We start from the raw sequence: 23,018 nt of genomic DNA, 5'->3' as shown, positions 1-23,018 counted from the left end.
CCTGATCTTCTTGAAAATTGTGGGCAGGAGTGGTATCGGCGGGAAGGCGTTCCAGAGGCTTGAAGTACACTTTAGACAAAATATCTCTTAGAACAGAAAACCACCTTGGAAATTCCTGTTCTCAAACGTGCTTACATTGCACATTTTCAGCTATGGTGAACAGATCTAGCCTAGGTTCTCTCCAGACGCGGAAGAGACCCTGCATTACCTCAAGGTGAGACCTCATTCGTGATTCGCAAGACATCGAGGCTCATTCATTTTTCCTGACATTCAGAGATCCCGCCAGGTGTTGTAGGACCAAGAACATTTCTCTCTTGACACAGAATGAACCCTACCAGCCTTGCTTGTTGCAATTCCATATGTCAGTGGTATTTTTGAACACCTGAACTAAACTTCCCTTGATGGAAGGAAGAAAGGCTTTCAGTGCCAGGCGAACCGCTCTCAACTCCAACAGGTTGATATGGAGCTGAGACTCAGCCGGAAACCAGAGTCCTCTGATCCCCAGCTTTCAGATGGCCTAAACAACACAGGAGCGAAGCATTTGTCACCACAGTCAGCTCTGGGCGAGTAAGGGAAAGGTGTCTGTCGCTGACCCAATGACAGTTCATCAGGCAACACTGCAGATATTTTGCAGTACCCCCAAAAAATTTGGACCATGTCAGAGAGGTTCCCCATATTCTCCGCCAACTAGGACTTCAGGTCCTACTGTAGAGCCCACATATGCCAACGGGCAACTCTTACCAGCAGGATGCAGGAGGCCATGAGGTCCAGCGGCCTCAGAGTCAGTCTCACCTTGTGACAAGGCCTGGAGCATCACGGAGTTGACAGGTGTCTGCTGTAGAAGCTTCAGGGAACACTCCCAAACAAACTTTGGATTCATGGTGCTGCAGTCGGGGACGGTCTGGGAGTTGTGGCCTCGCTTAAGACAAAAAGAAAGTAGGGGTCTGTCACAGGAACCACAGGATTTGAGGCCACAGGTCTTTTGGGGATTGGAAGTTGTACCTGTGCTGGGAAGCTTGAAACTAAGCTTGAGAGACTTTTGCAATTGAAAAGTGTTGCATCGCTCGCTTGCGGAGCTCATCCCTGACAGTGCGAGAAGTTTCCCGCCGCTACGAAGGTAGAGATCGTCGCAGCGCCTGTTGCCGCTGTCAGAGCCATTGCATTCTTCGTTTGTGGGACGCACATGTTCGGTGCGGGAAGCCGAACATCGCTGCGAGTGTCATCGCAGAGCCTGTCGTCGCTGGGTGAGATGGCCACACTGCTTGCTTGCAGACCGCATCACGTCGCTGCGTGTGCCGTCGCAGAAACCATCGCGTTGAGGAGCTGCGAGAGAGAAGATCACCGCTGGTCCGCGCATCGTCGCCCCGGAGATCGTCGCACCTCCAAAGATCATTGCATCGTGCCTTTGCGAGAACAAACTTCCTACGGAACCTACGCACCGGAATCCATACAAGGGGCCTTCCTCCCCATACAGACCGGATTCGTCGCAACACGCCCGCTGCTGCAGCGGGGCTGTCGCATCGCCTCCCCAGGGTCTCAGGACAGGAGCAAGGCATCGCTTGTTTTCCACCGCACCAGCTTCTGCTTTTGGAACTTTGTCGCAACTAAAAGGTACTGTGAGTAAACATGACGAAACTGTGAACTTTTCACGCATCTGTGGATTTTTTTATCTCAACCTAAAGAACTTACATTACAACCTTAAGAACTCTTTTTGAAACCATATTCTTGAACTGTGTATGTTGGATTTTTGTCGTTTTGGTCTTGTGTAGTTTAGATTAAATACCTTTATTTTTCTAAACTGTTGTGGAGTCAGTTTGTGTTTTTTTCACTGTGTTACTGTGAGTGTTGGTACAAATACTTTACACATTGCCTTCCGATTAGCCTTGACTGCTCGTGCCAAGCTACCTAGAGGGTGAGCAGGGGTTATCTCAGAGGGTTTCCTCCTTACCCTGACTGGAATCAAGGGTCCCTATTTGGACAGTGGTACCTACCACTGCCAACTAGAGACCCCCAGTTCTAACACACTAGATGTGACCTGAGATGTCACACAAGGGTAAATGTAATGAATCAATGTAATGTTTTGACATTTTATATGTATTTGTTTTTATGGCGTTCTACATAGAAGGATCTATATGAATTTCATATAAGTTGTTTTGTGGCCTGTCATTGAATGTGTCATAGGTGGTATTTGAAAGATAATAATGGCATCAAGTGATAAATATATTATATAACCAGACATGCCTTTTCCCTGTGGATGCATAACTTTATATTATTAACAGATATGTGGTAACTGAGTGATCAAAAAACTAAAGTCAAATAATGTACAATAGTCATAAAATTACAATCCAAGATACAAACAAGGGACATATCTTATTTTAAAGAACTCTTGGAACAATGACATGGGGTATTCTCATACTGTTAAAAAGTAACTTGATACCAGCCACCTAGGCCCAGAACAGGATCACTCCTCACCTTGATGGATACTAGTGGGCTTGCAGCACGGGTTGTGCCACCCACTTCAGTAGCCTTAAAACATGGCTCAGGCTTGCCACTGCAGAGCCTATGTTCAGTATAAACTGCCATTTTGACCTAGCAAGTTAACCTACTTAATAGTCCCAAACCTTCCTTTTTATTACATATAAGCTACCCCTAAGGTAGGTCCTAGGCAGCCCTATGAGCAGTGTGCAGGTCTTTTAAAAGGTAGGACATGTACTTTTGAGTATTACATGTCCTGGTCATAGCTGCCAAGGTTTCAGATTGCCTATGTGTGACATTTTCATGGTTTCAGTGTAATTATGAGTGACATTGAACAACTATGAGAGAAACGGTAGGATCTTGAAACGCCTGCAAAGCACCTGAAATGGAAGGGCACTAGCCTAGTGTCCTTGTAAGATGTTCGTACAGCAAAACAAGTGTGTGACTGTGCAGTATATTTTAAGTGTTTGATCTGGAGGAGCACCCAATGAGGATTCAAAACGTACCACAGTAGTTGGGGTTGGTTATTCTAGTTAGAATACATTTCTTCCAAAACTAATCCCTTTTAGCAGCGTTAGTCTCTGTGATATGCATGATGTACGTTCTTTGCAGCAGGCACATTAACCCTCTGTGCTACTGTTAAATCAACTTGCATTGGACACATCTCCGATCTCTCCTCAGAGGAACATTAAACCTCACGTTCTCCTTGACTTAACAATGAAGTCAGTGGGGCGTGGCTTGAGTCTCGGCAAAATTGCCGCACAGTAGTGCAGCTCCGCAAGCCACCGATACATATCCTGCAATTATCCTTCATCAGCTCGGCGTAGTCGGGCATCCGAGGACAGGACTACCCTCCTGAGCCCGAGAGCTATCCGCCGATATCTGGAAAAGCCCGCACGGAGCTGAGAGACAGGCTGCTGGAGATTGCGCCGCCGCCGCGGTTCAAGATGTAATGGCGGCCCGCGACTAACGGCCGCTCTGCTAAGCCGCGACTGTCGATACTGGAGGACGGCGGACCGGGTGACATCCCACCCACCAAAGCCCTTGATGGAGAGATCTCCCTCCCGCTGGGATAACACAACGCGACCAGCACCTACGGTGAGCGGGGAGCTGGGGCTGCGCTGACTGGACATGTACGGTGGGGGAAGGGCACCACGACAGCGCCTGGCGCCTGTGGCGGGAAGAAGGCCTTTGTGCGGCAGAGTGCAGTTACCCGACCATTTTAGGAAGCGCCCACTGCCTACACCGCTCACTCACATGGCCTTTGGAGACTGCTGCTACTAAACTATATTAACGGACCCCACGACTCTTGGCAGGAACTGTTGGCGCTGTGGGAGTGCATTGCCTCGGGCCAGCTGCTGCCGCGGACCCGCACCACCCTGAGACGCGCCTGCGGGGCCTGCCGATACTGCCCAGATCTGCCTCACGTACTGCTCCTTGGGGCGCTTCGCCGATAACCCCCAACTGCTGAAGTCACCAGTGTGCCCGGAAAACTAGACGCCACTCCGCGCTGTTGGAGACCACAGGGACGCCTGCTAAGGACGCCGTGACGATGTGAGTGGAGATATTGGGATAACTGGGGTGCCAACCGTAGTGACCCGACACGTGTTGAGCCTGGTGCCTACGGTGTGGAGACCATCGAGATCACGCACTGAGACTACCCTATCACAGTGATTGCCCCCTATACTCCGCGCAGCCACCTCACCCAACCCTGCTAGCTCATGGGACGGAGACTGAGCGCGCCATAGCCGCAATTAACATAGGGGCCCTACAATCCTTTTTCCCAAGGACCTGGGCATGGGCCGACGAGACACTAACTACAGCCCAGGTGTGAACTGCTGATTAACGGTCCACACGCCACACCGCCCGCGCTGACATGCCTGATTCCAGCTATACCGGGAACTTTCTTGCCGCCAGGGAATAATTGCGGCGGCAGGGCGGGGGACACCATACAGCAGCCGGTACCCGTCCTCCAAGACAATGGGCAAGCAGGAGAAAAACCAGCCCAGACTTACATTCGAGCTGCGCAGGGGGTCCAAGCCTGGTAACACCACGGCCTCGGACTCTGAAGATGATGTGCCGACACCCCCTCCACGGCGCTCGAAAAATCACTCGCGCCCATCCAGGCGAGTCTTCAGGCCATAGATGGCAAGATTGAAGCGCTAAACGGCAGGATGGATCATTTCTCTGCCAAACTTGACAAGCAAGCGGTGCGACTTGGCGAGGCTGAACAAAGAATCTCTGATGCGGGATACAGATTTAAACAGGTGGCAGAAAAGACCTCCGACATCACCACACTACTGGCAGTCATACAGGCCAAGAACGAGGACATCGAAGCGAGGTTGCGCCGAAAAAACGTACACATTTTAGGCCTGCCGGAGTCGACAAATGTGGGGCGCCTAGAGGAATATGTTGAAGGGATGATACAGGATATTTGCGGAAAGGAAGAACTATCTCCTCTATTTGCAATGGAAAGGGCCCATCGATCACTTGCAGCGCGCCCGCCGCCAGGAACACCGCCAAGACCAATTATCGTTCGCCTACTGAATTTTAGGGATAGGGACACAGTTCTCCGAATAACCAGACTCAAAGGTTCAATCACTTATCAAGGCAATGCATTATCCTTCTACCCGGATTTCACGGCGAACGTGCAAGCAGCGCGCGAAGAATTTCAGACTGTCAGAACGTTGCTGCAGAAAGAACAGATCCCCTATGCAATGTTATACCCAGCGCGGCACGCATTGGTACGATGGAAAATGGAAAAGTTTTCAGCAGCCCTAAACAAGCAATGGACCATGTGCGGGTGCTGCGGTGTCAGATGCAACAGTCTCCGGCATCCCAGACATCTGACGTGGATGAATGAACAGTAAGAGGGAAGCGGTGAGACCCATCTAAGGGTATGTGACACTGATATCACAGGCGGGTGGACGGGGTGGTAATGATCAAATTATGTTGCATATGATCTTGATTTTTTCCTTGCCTCGGTCCCGCTATGTGTGCTGGTGGGAAATGATGTACAATCGGTGGTACCCCTCCCTCCGTTCATCTGGGAGAGGTTTAGCCGCCACGACCCACTATGGGTGATCCCCAATGGAAACTGAATTTCTTACTGTTGGGACTGTTGTGGGAGTTTACAGAGGGGCATGTCTTTAGCAAGTTGGGTATGCTGAAGTGGGAGGGGGGGGGAAGTACTCGTTTATTACAGGCCAAAGTCACTCACTGTCCAGACCCATACACTGAGCTGGTCCCACAATCAGGGACATCACCCTGTTGCAAAGCCACACAACGTCACAAACTTCAAGAGCACTTCAAATGATTGGGACCACTTATAATTGCATAACTTGGATTGTCCGGGGCTTAAACACACCGCAAAAAATCAGGCAAGTACTGGCGCAGCTTGATAGGCACCAGACACACCTCACGCTATTGCAGGAAATGCACTTAACCAAGGCATCTGAGGACAGGACCGCCAAACGCTGGGCTTCATACCATCTAGCATCATCGTACTCCACTTACGCTAGGGGAGTCCTTATACTGGTGAAAAAAGGGGTGGCCTTCACAGCGCTCCACACTAACACAGATTCCGAGGGCCGATGGGCTATGGTGATGGAGAAACTGGGCAATGTGCTTGTAACAATAGTAAATATCTATGGTCCAGTAGTGGACGACACATCAGCATATTTAAACTTGTTTAGAGCACTTTGGAAATGGACAGAAATGGAAATAATACTTGGTGGGTACCTGAACACGTACCTTGACCCACGGTCTGACAAGTCTAACCCGCAGAACGCCAGAATGGTAACAGTTGCTGAGTGCGTGAAAGATGGCATGCTAGAGTTTGGGCTGGTGGATGCATGGCGACACAGAAATGCCGGAGTACTTTCAGGGACGCATATCACTCCCGCGACAAGGGGCTGGTCCCGCCTAGATTATTGGCTGCTAAGCGATGGAGCGAATGGCTGGGTCACAGACGCGCGTAACCTCCCCAGAACACTATCGAACCACAATCCGGTGCTTCTGTCGCTACATATCCCGAGCAACCCACACAAACCTTTTACCTGGCGATTCAGAGCGGAAGCACTACTTGATCCCATATACGCCAACACTATTAAATCGGCCATAGTGCAATATTTCGAGATCAATCTTGGGTCAGTGGACAGCCAGGAAACACTATGGGTGGCCTTTAAGGTCACGATATGGGGCACATGCATAAGCACATCCGCGGGGATACTAAGAGACATTAGGGGACAGCTGACGGCCTTGGAGAAAAAGCTGCGGAACTGGAAACACGATACGACACCGAGCCTTCAACAGCCCCTCTTGCTGACATACATGCGGACATAGACAAATACAACACGCTTGCAGACACAGAGGTGAAATATCTCTCCAGGCGCCATGCTGCTCGGCGATATGGGGAGGGGGGACGGCCGGGCAAATTACTGGCGAACCGATTGCAGAGTAGGGCCTGTCATCCTCCTATAGACCACATCGTGGACACGAACGGCACATCTCACTACACACCTGCCGCCATAGTGGAACAATTCCGTCATTTTTATGCCGCGTTATACACGTCCACGGGTGGGATGGGCGAGGCTGACATGGATGAATACTTGCAAGACGTCGCCTGGGCGTGGCTGGCGGACGGGCATCGCCAATATCTGAGCCTACCGATCACCACGGAGGATGTGGTAGATGCCATCAAGTCGCTCCCGAACGGGAAGGCCCCCGGCCCTGACGGGCTAACTGCAGAATTTTATAAGGCCCACGCTGATATTCTAGCACCCCACCTTCTGGAGATGTACGCGGAGGCGCATGAGTCTGGCCGTCTCCCTCCTTAGCTACGCCAATCGATGATCATCACCCTTTTAAAGAAAGACAAACCCCCTGAACGCTGTGAATCGTACCGACCCCTATCTCTTATCAACTTGGATGCCAAAATCCTAGCTAAAATTCTTGCCACCAGGTTACAACCCCTTATGCCACTGCTTGTACTGCCTGACCAAGCTGGGTTTATTCCTGACCGCTCTACTTCTTTAAATTTACGCACTATTTTTGCCATGCTGCAAGTCCTCAACCCCGAACTGCCCGCCGTTGCGGTTCTCTTGGATGCCGCAAAAGCCTTTGATTCCTTAGAATGGAAGTACATGATGCACATACTGCGCAGAATGGGCTTTCCATCTATTTTCCTCCAATGGATACAGATCTTATACACTGGGCCGTCTGCGAGAGTCCGAGTTGGCGGAGACACGTCTGAACAGTTCGTGGTGGGTTGGGGCACCAGTCAAGGGTGCCCCCTCTCTCCGCTCATATTTGCCATAGTACAAGAGCCACTGGCTTGTAAAATAAGACAGATCCATAGAGAGGCGGCTCTAAATTTTAATACCAGACCAGTAGGCATATCGCTATACGCAGACGATATGGTCCTATATGTTAGAGAACCACAAACACACCTGTCCCCTGTGCTGCGCGAATACGTCAAATTTGGCTTGTTTTCGGGCCTGCACATAAACTGGGATAAGTCTTTCATTATCCCCCTGACGACCATAACCACCCCCCCCCAACAGTTGAATATCCATTGCTCTGGTCTGCAGACCCTGTTAAATATCTAGGGGCATGGATACACAGAGACCCCCAAGTGGTAATAACAGAAAACTACGGAGCAGCATATCGGGCACTAGTAGCACAAATAGACAGATGGCAGTGCCTTCCCCTGTCTTTATCTGATCGCATCTCCATCATCAAAATGGTGGTGCTGCCTAAATTTCTATACTTATTTTGTAATATACCAATCCTGCTTACCCAACAATTTTTAAGACATTACAGACTCAACTGTTGAGGCTGGTTTGGGGCACGAAACAGGCGAGGATAAGCTGGAAGACCTTGACGCTAACGTACGACAGAGGGGGATTTAACGCGCTGGATTTTTAGGTTTATTATCTGTCCTGCCAGGCACATTAGGCGTACTATTGGTACAAGCCCCACGACTTCCTACCTCACGTAGAGGTGGAGGAGGGGGACACACACGCTATCCCTCTGCGCTATCCCTCTCTTACACTAAAAATCAGTGGGAGCAGTGCAACTTAACGGACTCTGCCCCCGGTGGAACTCTGCGTATCACAGCAGAGTTTTTCTGGCACTTCGCAGAGTAAAACTCCATCCAGGCCTAGTTTTAAGGCTTGTTTGCCAACTACAAGGGTGTTTAGGAGACTTCTTAAGAGAGGGAAGTCCTTTAGGAATGCAGTGACCAATGGTAGTGCCAACTAACTCATGCTGTCCCATTTACATGCCTCAGCTTTGGATGAACCATCTGTACAGGGAGGGAATGGGGTTCAACACTCATGTCCATTCAGTCCCTTTAATGAAGGAGAGAAGAGTGGTCATGACTGAACTGAGAGACATGCTTCAGAATGGTAGCAGCTGTTCTACTTAAATTTAACCACCAACCTGTTGCGCATAGTCCACCAATTCCCTTCACAGCTTACCTGAATTGAACATGAAGAATTAAGCATCCCTAATGCCGAATCAACCAGCTCATCCATCCCTTTTCTCTTTACACATTCTTTCCTTCGGACAAAAACAATGACCAACATGAAACATTACATTGCTGTGTATACAAAGAAGAAGCACTGACGAGCAGTTAAAGGGACAGAGCGATAGCCCATGGCTTGACCCCTCTGCAAAGAAACAAGCACACTCACCGGCATTGACAGTCACCAAACCCGTGCCATTTTTCAGATCCACAACCCAGAGTGCCTCTTTCCCACCAGGGCCATCTTTTACTTTGAAGGCGAAGATACCACCTATCTTCTTAACATACTGCTCTCCTACCTGAAACAGAAATAATTACCCAGTGATTAGATCTGATGACGGCTCTACGGATAATCTGAGTAACTACTGTTCCCCATTGATCGGGGTGAGCATGGCACATCTGGCAGGCTGCCCCTTTAAGAAGCGCTCGGTGAAACCTGGGAATCCTAACACCCAGCATGATCCCAGCAATGGAGTTGGCGCCACTCATTAAGCAGATATGTATTTAATTGCCAGCCCAAAAACCATAAAGTCCCTGGCCACTGTATTGTGAACCTTGGGCACAACTCTAGACATTTAGCACAATACGTTGCATCAACAGACTCATATCTGGCCTTGCACCCTATACCCCAAAGTCTGGCCCACTCAAGACTTTAATGCAAACACTTTGTAGAGCTATCTAGGAAGGCTGAGGCAGCTCCATAAAGGATTGGATATTGGCACTCATATTCTCCTCCATGGCAATACAGAACTATAATGGCAACAGTTGTGTGAAACATTTGCTGAATAATTTCACTCCTTGAGAATACATCTTTTAGGGTATTCTTATTTGTACGGTGATTTGAGATGTAGGCAAGTCTCGCACACCAAAATGGTTCCCCAAACTCCCACACAACTGCGCACTATCGGCTCAAAAGGAATCTATAAGAAACAAACTACTGACAAAGGTTTTGAATTGATCGAAACGCTTACCGTTTCCCACCAAGTCTCTATCATGAAAATATTGCGAAGGAGGGTCCCCCCTTTTCCCTTTTAATTGCTAGTTCGTTGGAAATGCATGGAGTCATGATTGTCGGTGTGTGTGATGAGATGATAGTGGTACCCATAGTGTGAGGCCACTACACGTCTATAGCGACAGACAGTTGATGTCGAGAGACGTAAAACACCTACCTGTTGATCCTCATGCAGGAATACAATCGCTTTTAGATATACAAGGCGGTTTCTCCACTAGTGTGGTATACAATGTTCTGTCTGTATTCCCATTCAGATTATAATGCTTATTTACGCATTTATGTTGGTTTTTCTCTTCCCTTTTCTTTTAAAGAGACCACATTAGGTCAATTTTTCATACCTATTGCATTGTTTTTTTGCTTCACCTGGGCCAACTCATGCCCCGAAGCCCAAACAGCCAGCTTATTTTTGCTGAATTGTTTGTAGGACAGTAGGCACAACTTCATAGAACTGAGTACTAACAAGTAGGGATCGCTATTTGGTCCTGATGAGTAAGCAGTAGGGGACTGCTTACGAAACATGTCGACTAGGTAGCAGCTAATGCTCTACCACACAACCCCTTCTTAACGTTCCCAGCTAGAGAAGCTAATAAAATTGTTTTTTTCTACTAAGCCAGGGAATTTTTAATTTTTTTCACTTTTTTCACACTCACTAGTGGTAGGTCCCTACACTTTCACTGATACCCATGCACCCACACATAGCCTCTGTCACAACTTAAGTGCTCCCGCGTAGTTCGTCTGGTCGTAGCACGCCCCGTCCCGTTATAGGGGCGGGAAGACCCCTATGATGAAGCATGACACTAACGGTTTTTTAGTGTGTGAGGGGTATTTTAACAAGCACATTGTGCTCCCATCTTTCCATGCTTAAGAGAGAGCCTAGTACCACTTCCAAAATAGTTAAAAATTATAAAAACCATCACCTATTCACTTTTTTGATAGAATCTCTTTGGTTATACAAGTCTTGCTCTGGAGGGTGATTCTGTCAGTACCTCTACGCTTCTCTTTTTGGTTTGGAATTTTTCATTATCACCCCAGTCTAAATTAGGCTCTCTGGGGCACATGCATCAAGCATTTTCGGAGTCGCAAACGATGCGATTCCTTAAAATCGGCCTTTTGCGATTCCAAAAATGCTTTTTGGAATGCATCAAGCATTTTTAGAAATCGCACATTTTTGCGATTTCTAAAAATGCGATTGCTTTTAAGAAATCGCAAATTTGCGATTTCTTAAAAGCAATGCATGATTACTTTTATAATTGCGAATTCGCAATTAGGGTGTCAAATTTACCGAGTGGTTGAACTACTCGGTAAATTTGCAAAAAGTGTTAAAAACGCTGCAAAAGCATTTTTTACACATTCATGTTACGGACACACATGTCCTTAGGACATGTGTGTGCGCAACATGATGCGAAAACAACATTTCATGGGTGCAGGGGGGGGTCATTTGAACCCCCCTCTCCACCCTTGAAATGCAATCAGGATTTGCGATTAGCAAAGTGCGAATTCGCAATTCCCATTCATGCCTATGGGCATTTTAGCCCATAGGAATGAATGGGAATTGCGAATTCGCACTTTGCTAATCGCATAATATTTGAGAATCGGTAAAAATTGCGATTTTTACCGATTCTCAAATATTTTGAGAAAATGTACATGCATCCCATTTTGCATTTCCTAATTTGCGATTCCCTAAAAATCGCAAATTAGGAAGTGCAAAATGAAACAATGATGCATGTGCCCCTCTGTTCCTAACTAAGTGCCCCATTGGAATCGAACAGAAATGCAAATGAATGTTTGACAGTTTTTTAATGAGAGATAGTGAGTGCCCCTGAGCTCAGGACAGAAGACATACATTGGAAATGCACAGTAGCATTTTCCAAATAGAAGTCGCACATTTCAATAAAAGGAGCTCACAAAAGGTGTTTAAAGTCACGCATTTGTGACCTGCTGTCAGCCACTAAAAAAAGTATTGGGAAATCCACACATTCTTACAGTGAATCAAGGACCGGGTCAATACATCACCGTTTCAGCTGTATTTCTGCCCTGCACATACCTGTCTTGATAGCACAAAGTGATGTAACATATTGGACGGTTTCACGTCAGGCTTTCTATGTGTTCTTGCAAGTGTTTTTGTCTTGAATGTAATATGATCTACTATTAATGTCATTTTATTTCCAAACACCTGACAGCTCTCTGTGGATACCCCCCATTATACCTGGTAATTACGTTTTTCTCTAACAAGAATGGAAGGCTTGGTTGACTTGTAAAAGATATGACCTGGCATCGCTTTATAATAAAAAATCTATAAATCCTCTCTCTGGCATAATAACAATAGGATGTTTGTTTCTTTGCCGAACAATTTATCACTAGCACTATGAAGCAAAACTTCGAAATGTGAGCATTTTCTCCGCAAAACGCTAATTTCATGTTTGTTTTGTATGCACAAAAAAATGGTTTTATGGTCATCATAATAATTGAAATTATTTTTACCAATAAAATGATTTTTACTATTAACATGATGACTATTCACGAGACTAAAGATATAACTTTGTAGCACTTTGTATGAAACAGTATCACCAGTTAATACAGCTCTTAGAAAAGGAAAGTATTCTTTTGGAATTGGTTAATATAATTGATGGTATCTATGTTGTTCACATTAAAAAATATTACTTATTTGAATCAGCGCCACAGAGAGAATGCGGCATGCCTTTAAGAACTGTAATAACACGTGATAGTATCGGACAACTAAATAGTACAGGTCATTGCTCGCAGTGCTATGAAAGCTCTGCCAGCACTATGGAGATCTGAAGCAGCGACTGCAGAGTGCACACAGATGTGCAAGGTGAAAGTCAGAAAGCCTTGGCAAAGCCAACAGGTGTGATTTCACAAACTAATGTGTGCAAGCTCAGGCATGTACAAATGCTGCCTGCAGTCGTTAGCATATTGAAGCCTAACCTATTACTTTGCCAATGCTCGCTTTTATCTTGGGAATTCCTAAAGCTAGGGCGCTGCAGACCCACAAATGTAATTTTGATGCACATTAGTTAGAAGATGGTAAACGCATCGATGTGTTAAAGATGGTTAGTCATTAACAGCTTGCCTGGCTAACAAGTGAAGAGCTCTTCAGCTCGCTCGCATGGCTCATGCACTCATGCAACCCCCATTCTGATACCACTGTTCCTGAATGTATTGAAGACTGAGCTTATCATGGGCTAGACATGCAAAGAGCCTGGTTAGGCGTTCAGGTGTTATTTATCGCCCCCAAAAAATAACTATACCACGGGGAATAATATGCAGATTTTGGTGCTTAACACCCCGAACATATGCATGATATGGTAAATACGGTTGGACAGATTTACAAGCCCCAGACACAACTTTTGCGCCGCCGTTGCATCACTTGGCAGCGTAAAGCCAGCACCATGCTGCGGGTTATTTACAACGTGACGCATCTAGGGAGATGCGTCATGTTGTAGAGCCCTGCACCACATGAAACCTGCGCCAGGTTTCATGTGGCCATTCCAGAGCAGGGGGCGGGGGGGTGTTCCGGCGCAGGAACGTCTCGCAAAAGTGGCTGAGTGAAATCTACAAGATTTCATTCAGTTACTTTTCCGACCCCGCTGCGTCAAAACCTTGCGCCTGCTTGAAGCAGGCGTAAGGCTTGACGCACCATGTTGGACATAGGCAGGGTTAGAACAGTGCTGGAATTGTGTCGCGCCCGCGACGCAACTCCAGCACTGCGCCAACCTTACGCCGGCAGATGCGACACGCATCTGATTATCCTTGCACCATGATGTGCCGCCTTGTAAATGCACAAAGAACACCAAAGGGCCTTGACTCTACTCAGTAAGGTTTAGTCAAATTAACAACAAAACGTCACAAGTGCCAGTAATGAGGACTATTGGCTAGATAATTTAATATTTAGACCCATGAAACTGAATCAGCAGGTCCACACTATTTATAGTGCCAGTAAGCTTTTTAATTGCTTATCAAAACCCACTCTACACACAATTTATATTTACAAGCACATCAAAAAACAAAATTCTAAAAAAATCACTACACCATAAAGACACCCACATACATTCAATACAACCTAGCCTCACTCACTCACACCCATTCAACCCACAGACCACGCAAACGCCTCACAGTGTTCGGCCAACCCAGACTACTCAAATGTAAGGATGGCTACGAACCAGGAAGGCCAACTCCACACACAAGTCAAACAACCATACAAGGATTATACAATCTCACAGTGGCGCACATCTAACTCAAGAAATTGCCACAGTCTACAATGTCCAACAAAAATTACAGTGCACTAGTGGACGACCTAATTAACAACCAGGTTTGTTTGACAAAAAAACAAGCACAGAAAAAGGGGCGTTGACGCGTTTCGAACCCAACAAATTGCAGAGTTCTCATCAGGACTACAGAATCTACAATAAAGAGAGACACAAATACTCTTATTTAGTTTGAAAGCATCTGCAACTAATGGGTTAAGAAAACACCAGCTACGATGCATGCACCCTACCTGAGTCAAACGGCAGAAAGAATCAGCTGTATCACGAATGGAGAGATGAGGCAGTGTCTAAAAGAAGCAAATTAACAAAAAACAGTCTTACAAAAAAATCTGTCCTTTCAAGTCAAACTAAAAGATGTTGAAAAAACTTACAGGGGATTGTCTCCAGCTAGTCTTCCCATAGGTTTGATTTGCTGAACAGCATGTACCTGCCAAGCAATGACCAGCATTTAAAAACGTCATCGTAATCACAAAAGCGTGGAGCTTCAATCTGAAGAGCACAGATTAACGGAGAAGTATCACACAGACATACCTTGTTGCTGTAAAATTCCCCAGTGTTTAGAGCGATCCTCGTATACGGTGTCCAAATAGATTCAACCAACGAACTGCAAAAGGCAGACAACTAAGCGGCTATTGATATCTCATTGTATGTTAACGTCGTAGAAATAGTTGTTAGAACACTCCAACAGTGATTAACCACCTGAATTTGCCGATTACAGGGCTTTCGAAAAGCCGTCCTTGCACCTCACTCCACCTTAGCGTGTGACGCAGAACATCGCGATGCCTTCTGTGAAACCGCCGGCTGATGGGAAATGGTGTTTTGAAGGCAGCTTGTCACTATGAACTTGATTAACAATCACACGTCGCTGCATATTTATCTTAGTTTGTACACCCTGCATGAAGGTCAAAAATATAAAGCACCAGTATTTTTAATGACCTATAAGGCAGCCACAATCATGAAAACGAAGCGGCATGCTTATGCCATATACGTAACTTGAACGAGAATCCGCACTCGTAAATTAATTACATCCCAGGACCCATAAGTTGCATCAACAACATGATTCTGGACACCTTTTGATTAAAAAAGGCTGTGACCACACCAACGCCACTAAAACACATCACGAAGTTGGACACTCCAATTTGCACTGATCTTATTTTTACAACCACATACTGCATTGAAGGAACATCTGTCCACATCCAAAGTCCAGGATGATGTGTGATGATTATCAATAAGGGGCATTTCATGCTTCAGGTCAAGGGCCTGTCTATTGCCATCCTGTCTAATACCCAATGCAGACCAAATATCACTACAGTTGACTAGAAGAGAGGATAATATATGGACGAAAATTACAATAAATGGAGCATATCCACGGACAACTTCACCCATAGTCAAAAAGAGACAACTCATCTAGCATCATCTTAATGGTAAACCTCTCTCTCATTCAGCTAAGCAGTACCACACAGGACCAAACCTATTGCAGTTTAAATATTTCGGAAACTTCATCAAGTCCATGGATGGCTGTATTGAATTTCATGATTAGTAGAGCTTTCCTTTGGGCCAACTGGGTCTCGGTGTCACCACCCCGAGCATCCACTTCAATTTTAGATATTACAGTCCATTTCAAATCTTTTTCAGAGTGACCTTTCAATTTCCAATGGTTCACCAAAGGTGCATTTTCGACATTTCTCTTGAGTCTTGACTTATGCTGTGTGACTCTTTGGCGAATCTCTGGACTAGTTTTGTCCACATGTAGTTTAGGGCACGGACACAGAATTCCATACACCAAAGGGCATATTATCAAGACAGGCGATAATGGGCTTGATAATATGCTCTATGGAATTCCAGTTGAAGCCCATGTTAGATGTGAAGAACATCTAACATGGGCTTCAATTGGAATTCCATGGAGCATATTATCAAGCCCATTGTCGCTGTTTTAGCAGCAGCAGTTTTCTGCCGCTAAAGTGGCGATAATTTTATCGCCTGTCTTGATAATATGCCCCCAAATTTTTTGATTTACAATTTGTAAAAGTTTCATGTCTCCTATTCGTTCCTTAATGCAAGAACACTGCGCTTTCCAATGTCTGATCACAGCATGAATGCAAACCACATTTAAGATGTCAATTACAGGGGGCTAATCCAACCATACTTCTAATAATCATTCTATTTGACTTCGGCATCTCTGCGCGTACAATGTGGTTGGCATTGCTTTTCTCCCTTTTGAATGCAAAAAGCATGGCTTGCATCAGTGCTTTATCCAGATTTTTAAGTAGATGCCAGTTTTGATTAATAATTTTCTTCAACTGGTTAGCATTCGGGCAGAATGTCGTGACACACCCTAGCCTCTCTGTTTCTGGTTTCACTTTTTTCTCCAGCAGTGTCTCTCTAGGCACCCACCAAGCATGACAAAACGCATTCTTCAAAGGTTTTTTAGGATACCCTCTGTCCGCCAAGCGGTCCCTTAGTTTATTTGCATGGAAGAGGTATTCGCCTTTGAAGGAACAATTTCGACGAATTCTAAGAAACTAATCAAAAGGCAGATTTTTTTTCAAGCCCCTTGGATAAATACTTAAGTTCAAGTTCAAGTTCAGTAATTTGTATAGCGCACTACTCACCCAGAGGGTCTCAAGGCGCTTGAGGGAGGGGGGGTACTTTACTTATCGAATATCCAAGTTTTTAGTTGCTTTCTGAAGGAGAGGTGGTTCTGTGTAAGGCGGAGGTGGGTGGGGAGAGAGTTCCAGGTTTTGGCCGCTAAGTAGGAGAAGGATCTTCCCACCATGGTGGATCTATGGAAGCGCGGAATTGCGGCGAGGACTTTATTGGACGATCGTAGTTGGCAGGTGGGGGTGTAAAAGGACAGGCGTGTGTTGAGGCATTCGGGTCCTAGATCGTAGAGGGCTTTGTGTGCGTGGGTGAGGAGACGGAACGTTATTCTCTTGTTGATGGGGAGCCAGTGGAGGTCTTTCAGGTGGTCGGAAATGTGAGCTTGGCGGGGGATGTCTAGTATGAGTCTGGCTGAGGCGTTTTGGATGCGTTGGAGTTTTTTCTAAAGTTTGGCTGTAGTTCCGGCGTACAGGGTGTTTCCGTAATCCAGTCGGCTTGTGACCAGTGCGTGGGTGACCGTCTTTCTTGTTTCAGTGGGGATCCAACTGAAGATTTTTTTGAGCATGCGTAGGATGTTGAAGCATGATGATGAGACGGCGTTGACTTGTCTGGTCATCGAGAGGGAGGAGTCCAGGATGAAGCCCAGGTTACGTGCGTGGTCCGTAGGTGTGGGTGCAGTTCCCAGGGCCGGTGGCCACCATGAGTCGTCCCAGGCAGAGGGGGATGATCCTAAGATGAGGACTTTCGTTTTGTCCGAGTTCAGTTTTAAACGACTGTTCTTCATCCACTCGGCTACTTCTTTCATCCCTTCGTGTAGGTTGGTTTTGGCGGTGTTTAAAGTGATCCGGTTCTTTGAAGAGTGACAACTGAACTTGATGTCCTCTGTCCTGGCATTAAGCCAACCGCAAATCTCATTAAATTGTTCCTGTGTCCCAGACCATATCAAAAAGACATCGTCTATATAGCACATCCAATTGGAGATGCACTCTTGAAAGGGATTGTTATTATACACAAATTTCTATTCATATAGACCCATGAATAACACAGCTAGTTCCGGCGCAAACGGACACCCCATGGTGACTCCCTTTATTTGATAAAAGAAGTCAGAGCCAAAACTGAAGTAGTTTCTTTGTAATGCGAACTTAGCCAATTCAATGATAAAATGTGTGTGTACTCCAGTAGGTCTTGCTCTTATTTCCCAAAAATATGTCAGTAAAGCTTCCTGAGGGATTTGAGTATATAGCGATACGACATCCATTGTTACCATGATGTCTTTAATATCATCAAATTCAACTGTGGTGTCCTGTAAATGTTTCGGAATGTTCTGGATGAAAGGTTTTAGAAAGAAATCAATATATTTAGAAGTGGGTTCAATTAGGGAATCGCACCCCGAGACTATTAGCCTCCCAGGTGGACTTTTGTCATCTTTTTGGACATTTGGCAGAACATAAAAAACCGGAACCCTTGGATGTTTATTCTGTAAGAAGGCATATTCTTTGGGGCCCAATACCCCCTGTTCAAAACCATTCCGTAAGATGTCCAATAGTTGTCCTTGAAGTTCCACGGTGGGATTTTTGCCTACCTTCTTATAGTATCTATTGTCATCCATTTGCCTCCTGACTTCGGTTGTATATTTCGAGGCATCCAAAGGACCACTGAACCCACCGAACAGCGAGGTGTCATTTTTCAGGGAGAAGATAGCTTCGTTTTGAGTCTTAGGAAGATTGTATTTCACAAATTGTCTGCGATTTTCCATTTCGCCAATAGCTGACAGGATTGTTTTCTCAAATGTTACCACCTCCTTAGGAATTTTTTTTGAAGGAGGACAAAATTCTGATTTCTTCCGTAAGCCTGTAACTTCCAAGTTACTAGGAGTAAGGTTTTCATTGAAGAATGTTTTTAAACAAATCTTCCGACAGAACTCCATCGCCTCTAATTTCATCTTCACAAAATCCGTTGGTCTCGATGGAACAAATGAACGCCCTTTTTCCAACACAGAGATTTCGGCATCCGACAACCCGCGGTCTGACAGATTAAAAATGGGAGACAGTCTTAGTTCTTGTAGTACTGTCTCCGGGTGGTCATTTCGCATGGTTGGTTGTTGTATTGGTTCCGGCCTCTTTGTCTTTGTTGGCCTCAGCCTAAAAAAGGCAGTGGATTCTGTTGCCGTGGCAGATTGCCTCTTCTGTTTGTATTTGCACGTGAGTCACTTCTGTCCGTTTCACCTCCTGACAAAGATGATGTATCTGAGAAGGTGACAAATGTATTCCTTGATCTCCCCTGGAAATCCAAAAGGAAACATCTTGATTCCGCCCGTGTGTAGAATTCCTGTTGTATAAACAGATAAACGTTCTCAAGTGAGAAGTTTTTTTTGTCTATTTCAAATTTGTTCCCTTTCTGAGTGACTGTGTAATCTTTGAATACCAAAATCTCTTTTTCAACTCTATCCAACAAAGTTTTGGCGTCAGTGATGAGTTGATTATTTCTGATCTCTATCTCAAGAAATGCTATTTCTTCCAATTGTTTAAGTGAGATCCTATGAGCCGTCTCCACAGTCAGGACCATAAGGTCCCTACTGCACTTGGTTTCAATGAAACTATATCCCTTTTTATACTCAGGGTCATCAATAAAGACCACTGGGAAGTTCCGAATTTGAAGTCCTCCAGGGCTGGACCCTGCTCTCAAATGCTGCAAAAGAAAATGTCCATGCAGATAGTTTCTGGTTTGATTTTTACGAAATGGTTACAAAAAGTGCTGGGCTGTTCCTCAAGTGGAAGAATGTACGTGTACTGTTAGTTTATGGATCCTGTAGGGTCACAATGGGTCCTTACAGATGGGCATCCATTTTGTTGTATGTAATACCCTCACACACCCTTTCAGGTGTCATGCTTCATCATCTGGGCTGCTCCTCCTTGGGTCGGTGGTGCAATACCCAACGGGTAACACCTCAAAGAGGGGCACTTTGGCGGAGATCTTTTATCCAACTGCCGTCAGATGAAGTGCGGGTGTGTGGCCAGAAGATCGTAGACGTATGTGTGGGTTAAAATAAAGCTAGGAGTACCAGGGTCAAGTTTATTCTGCGGGTCCCCTGCTTTAATTAAAAGGAAGGACTAACCTGTACTCACTGGAATACTATGTTTCCTTAATGAGTGTAGGTTAGTGAGTGCTCTAGACGGTCGACATGTTTCTCGTGTGTGTACACTGACTCGCGATTCTTCAGGACCTCAATAAAGAAAGTATCTTCAAAGGAAAAAACTGTCTACGTTTATATGTGATATATCAGTGTATCTAATATGTCAATTTAAAATTTCACAACCAGGAAAAGCTCCTCCATGTGGTAGTGTACCTGTGTTGAGCTGCATCTGCCTGAATTGGGAGAGAAATGAGTAAATCACAACAGGTCTTACATTGTAAACACACATCGGTTACTTCGTACATTCCATGTATCATGCTAGATTAAGTGCAGCTAGCAAAGTGGTTTTAAAACTAATAAAAATCAAAGTGGGTGTTTTACTTCAGTGAGCAAGGTGGTGAGCATGCCTCTGTGAAAAAAACAGTAAAAGCAGCAACAGCAATACAGTAGGTGGATTGAACACAGACTCACCTAAAAGTTCAAGTATAAATGCAACAACAGTACCCGGCGGGTTGTACATCGGGTGCAGACATCCAAGATTTGGCTGGGTGCAAAAAGAAAATATTTAATACAAAAAGGAAGGTATTGGTCTGCTATTCGTTTACTAAGTCAAAGTGCTGGTTTGATTGGTACCATAAATTTACTATTAATGCCGACATCTTCTACTCTTCAGGAGTCAAACCATGCGGTGGTGTATGAGTAGGTTTACAATTCTTTAATTTATATACCCCAGTGCAGGAAAAATAGTGACATTTAAAATGTTTGCCTGTAACAAATAACAATGTCTAATGCCCCAAAAGTAATACAGCAAGACGTCCTCCACAAATAGAAATTAGTGTAGCTACTTAAAGGGTTTATATTTTCAGGCAGCAGTTAGAGTATGGCATGTTTAGTTTAGGGAATACGGCATGGCGTGCTATGGAGTGTAAGAGTACTCAATGCTGTCTAAAGAGGCACCCGTCACTCTTAGTTTCGCGTTAGGCGTTTTGCATAATCAGGCAATAAACGTCTATACAGTGAACTCGTTTCCCCTGAGATAGGCAGGGTATACGTATATGCTCCCAAGACCCAACGGAGCGGTAGTTACAGAGCCCCGGGTGCGTGGTAATCAATCTGGAGCCCGGCCCGGGAGTACTAGGCTTTGTTTTTTACGAAGCCTGATCAATCTTTCCGATTCATTCTGTGTTTCTGCAGTCAGACTCAACATAGCGGAAGCAAACACCGGTGGTGCGCTCATTAACCTCTGTATATGCTCCTCACAATAAGCAAAAGTGTCCTTTGGTGTTCTTTGATTATTGACAGGCTGTCGACAGTTGAATTTCATGATAGGACATCATGGTAACAATGGATGTAGTATCTCTTTATACTCAAATCCCTAAGGACGATGCCTTAAAGGTACTAACATATTTTTGGGAAACAAGAGTAAGACCTACTGGAGTACCCACAAATGTTATCATTGAATTGGCTAAGTTCGCATTACAAAGGAACTACTTCAGTTTTGGCTCTGACTTATTTTATTAAATAAAGGGTGTCACCATAGGGTGTCCGTTTGCGCCGGAACTAGCAGTGTTATTCCTGGGTCTGTATGAAGAGAAATTTGTGTATAATAACAATCCATTTCAAGAGTGCATCTCCAATTGTATGCGCTATATAGACAATGTCTTTTTGATATGGTCTGGGACACAGGAACAACGTAATGAGTTTTGCGGCTGGCTTAATGCCAGGACAGAGGACATCAAGTTCAGTTGTCACTCTTCAAAGAACCGGATCACTTTCCTTGATGTTGAAGTCTATCTCTCTGAGGGCGGCTTGGCCACCATTTTGTTCATGAAGCCAACGGACAGGAATAAGGCTCTCCATAACTCAAGTAATCCTCCAATGGGCTTGAAACTAAATCTGCCCTTTGGTCAGTTTCTTAGAACTCGTCGAAATTGTTCCTTCAAAGACGAATACCTCTTCCCAGCAAATAAACTGAGGGACTGCTTGGCGGACAGAGGGTATCCTAAAAAACTTGAATGTGTTGCGTCGTGCTTGGTGATTGCCTAGAGAGACACTCCTGGAGAAAAAAGTGAAACCACAGACATAGAGGCTAGTGTGTGTCACGACATTCTGCCCGAATGCTAACCAGTTGAAGAAAATTATTAATCAAAACTGGCATCTAGGTAAAAATCTGGATAAAGCACTGGTGCAAGCCCCGCATTTTGCTTTCAAAAAGGAGAAAAGCACCTCAAGAGAAATGTCTAAAATGCGCCTTTGGTGAACCATTGGAAATTGAAAGGTCACTCTGAAAGAGATTTGAAATAGACTGTAATATCTAAAATTGAAGTAGATGCTTGGGGTGGTGGCACTGAGAACCGGTTGGCCCAACGGGAAGCTCTAGTAATCATGAAATTCAATACAGCCATCCATGGACTTAATGAAGTTTCCAAAATATTTAAACTGCAATAGGTTTGGTCCGGTGTGGTACTGCTTAGCTGAATGAGAGAGAGGTTTACCATTAAGATGATGCTAGATGAGTTGTCTCTTTTTGACAATGGGTGAATTTGTCCGTGGTTATGCTCCATTTATTGTAATTTTCATCCATATAATATCATCTCATGCAGCTTCGTTTTCAAGATTATGGCTGCCTTATAGGTCATGAAAAATACTGGTGCTTTATATTTTTGACCTTCGCGCAGGGTGTACAAACTAAGATAAATATGCTGCAACGTGTGCAGCACTGTGATTGTTAATAAAGTTCATTGTTACAGGCCGCCTTGAAAGCTCCATTTCCCATCGGCCGGCGGCTTCACAGAAGGCATCACGATGTTCCGCGTCACACGCTAAGGTGGAGTGAGGTGCGCGAACAGCTTTTCAAAAGACCTGTAATCGGAGAATTTAGGTGGTTAATCACGGTTCGAGTGTTCTAACAACTATTTCTACGGCATTAACATACAATGAGATACAATAGCCGCTTTGTTGTCTGCCTTTTGCAGTTCGTTG

General features: G+C 45.3%; 1 protein-coding gene across 1 annotated transcript in view; it reads right to left on the bottom strand.

Annotated features, from left to right (window-relative positions):
• Nucleotides 1-23,018, bottom strand: part of LOC147747233 (sterol carrier protein 2-like) — a 120,381-nt gene that overhangs the window by 70,750 nt on the left and 26,613 nt on the right. The window contains exon 3 of the mRNA XM_086952452.1: nucleotides 9,174-9,303. Within this exon, the coding sequence (XP_086808578.1) occupies nucleotides 9,174-9,303 (130 nt within the window). The remainder of the gene's footprint in view (nucleotides 1-9,173; nucleotides 9,304-23,018) is intronic.

The sequence above is a fragment of the Lissotriton vulgaris genome, chromosome 1_1, assembly GCF_964263255.1.
Source record: "Lissotriton vulgaris chromosome 1_1, aLisVul1.2, whole genome shotgun sequence".
In the NCBI taxonomy this organism is placed as follows: Eukaryota; Metazoa; Chordata; class Amphibia; order Caudata; family Salamandridae; genus Lissotriton; species Lissotriton vulgaris.
This window is presented reverse-complemented; position numbering and strand designations above follow the sequence as displayed.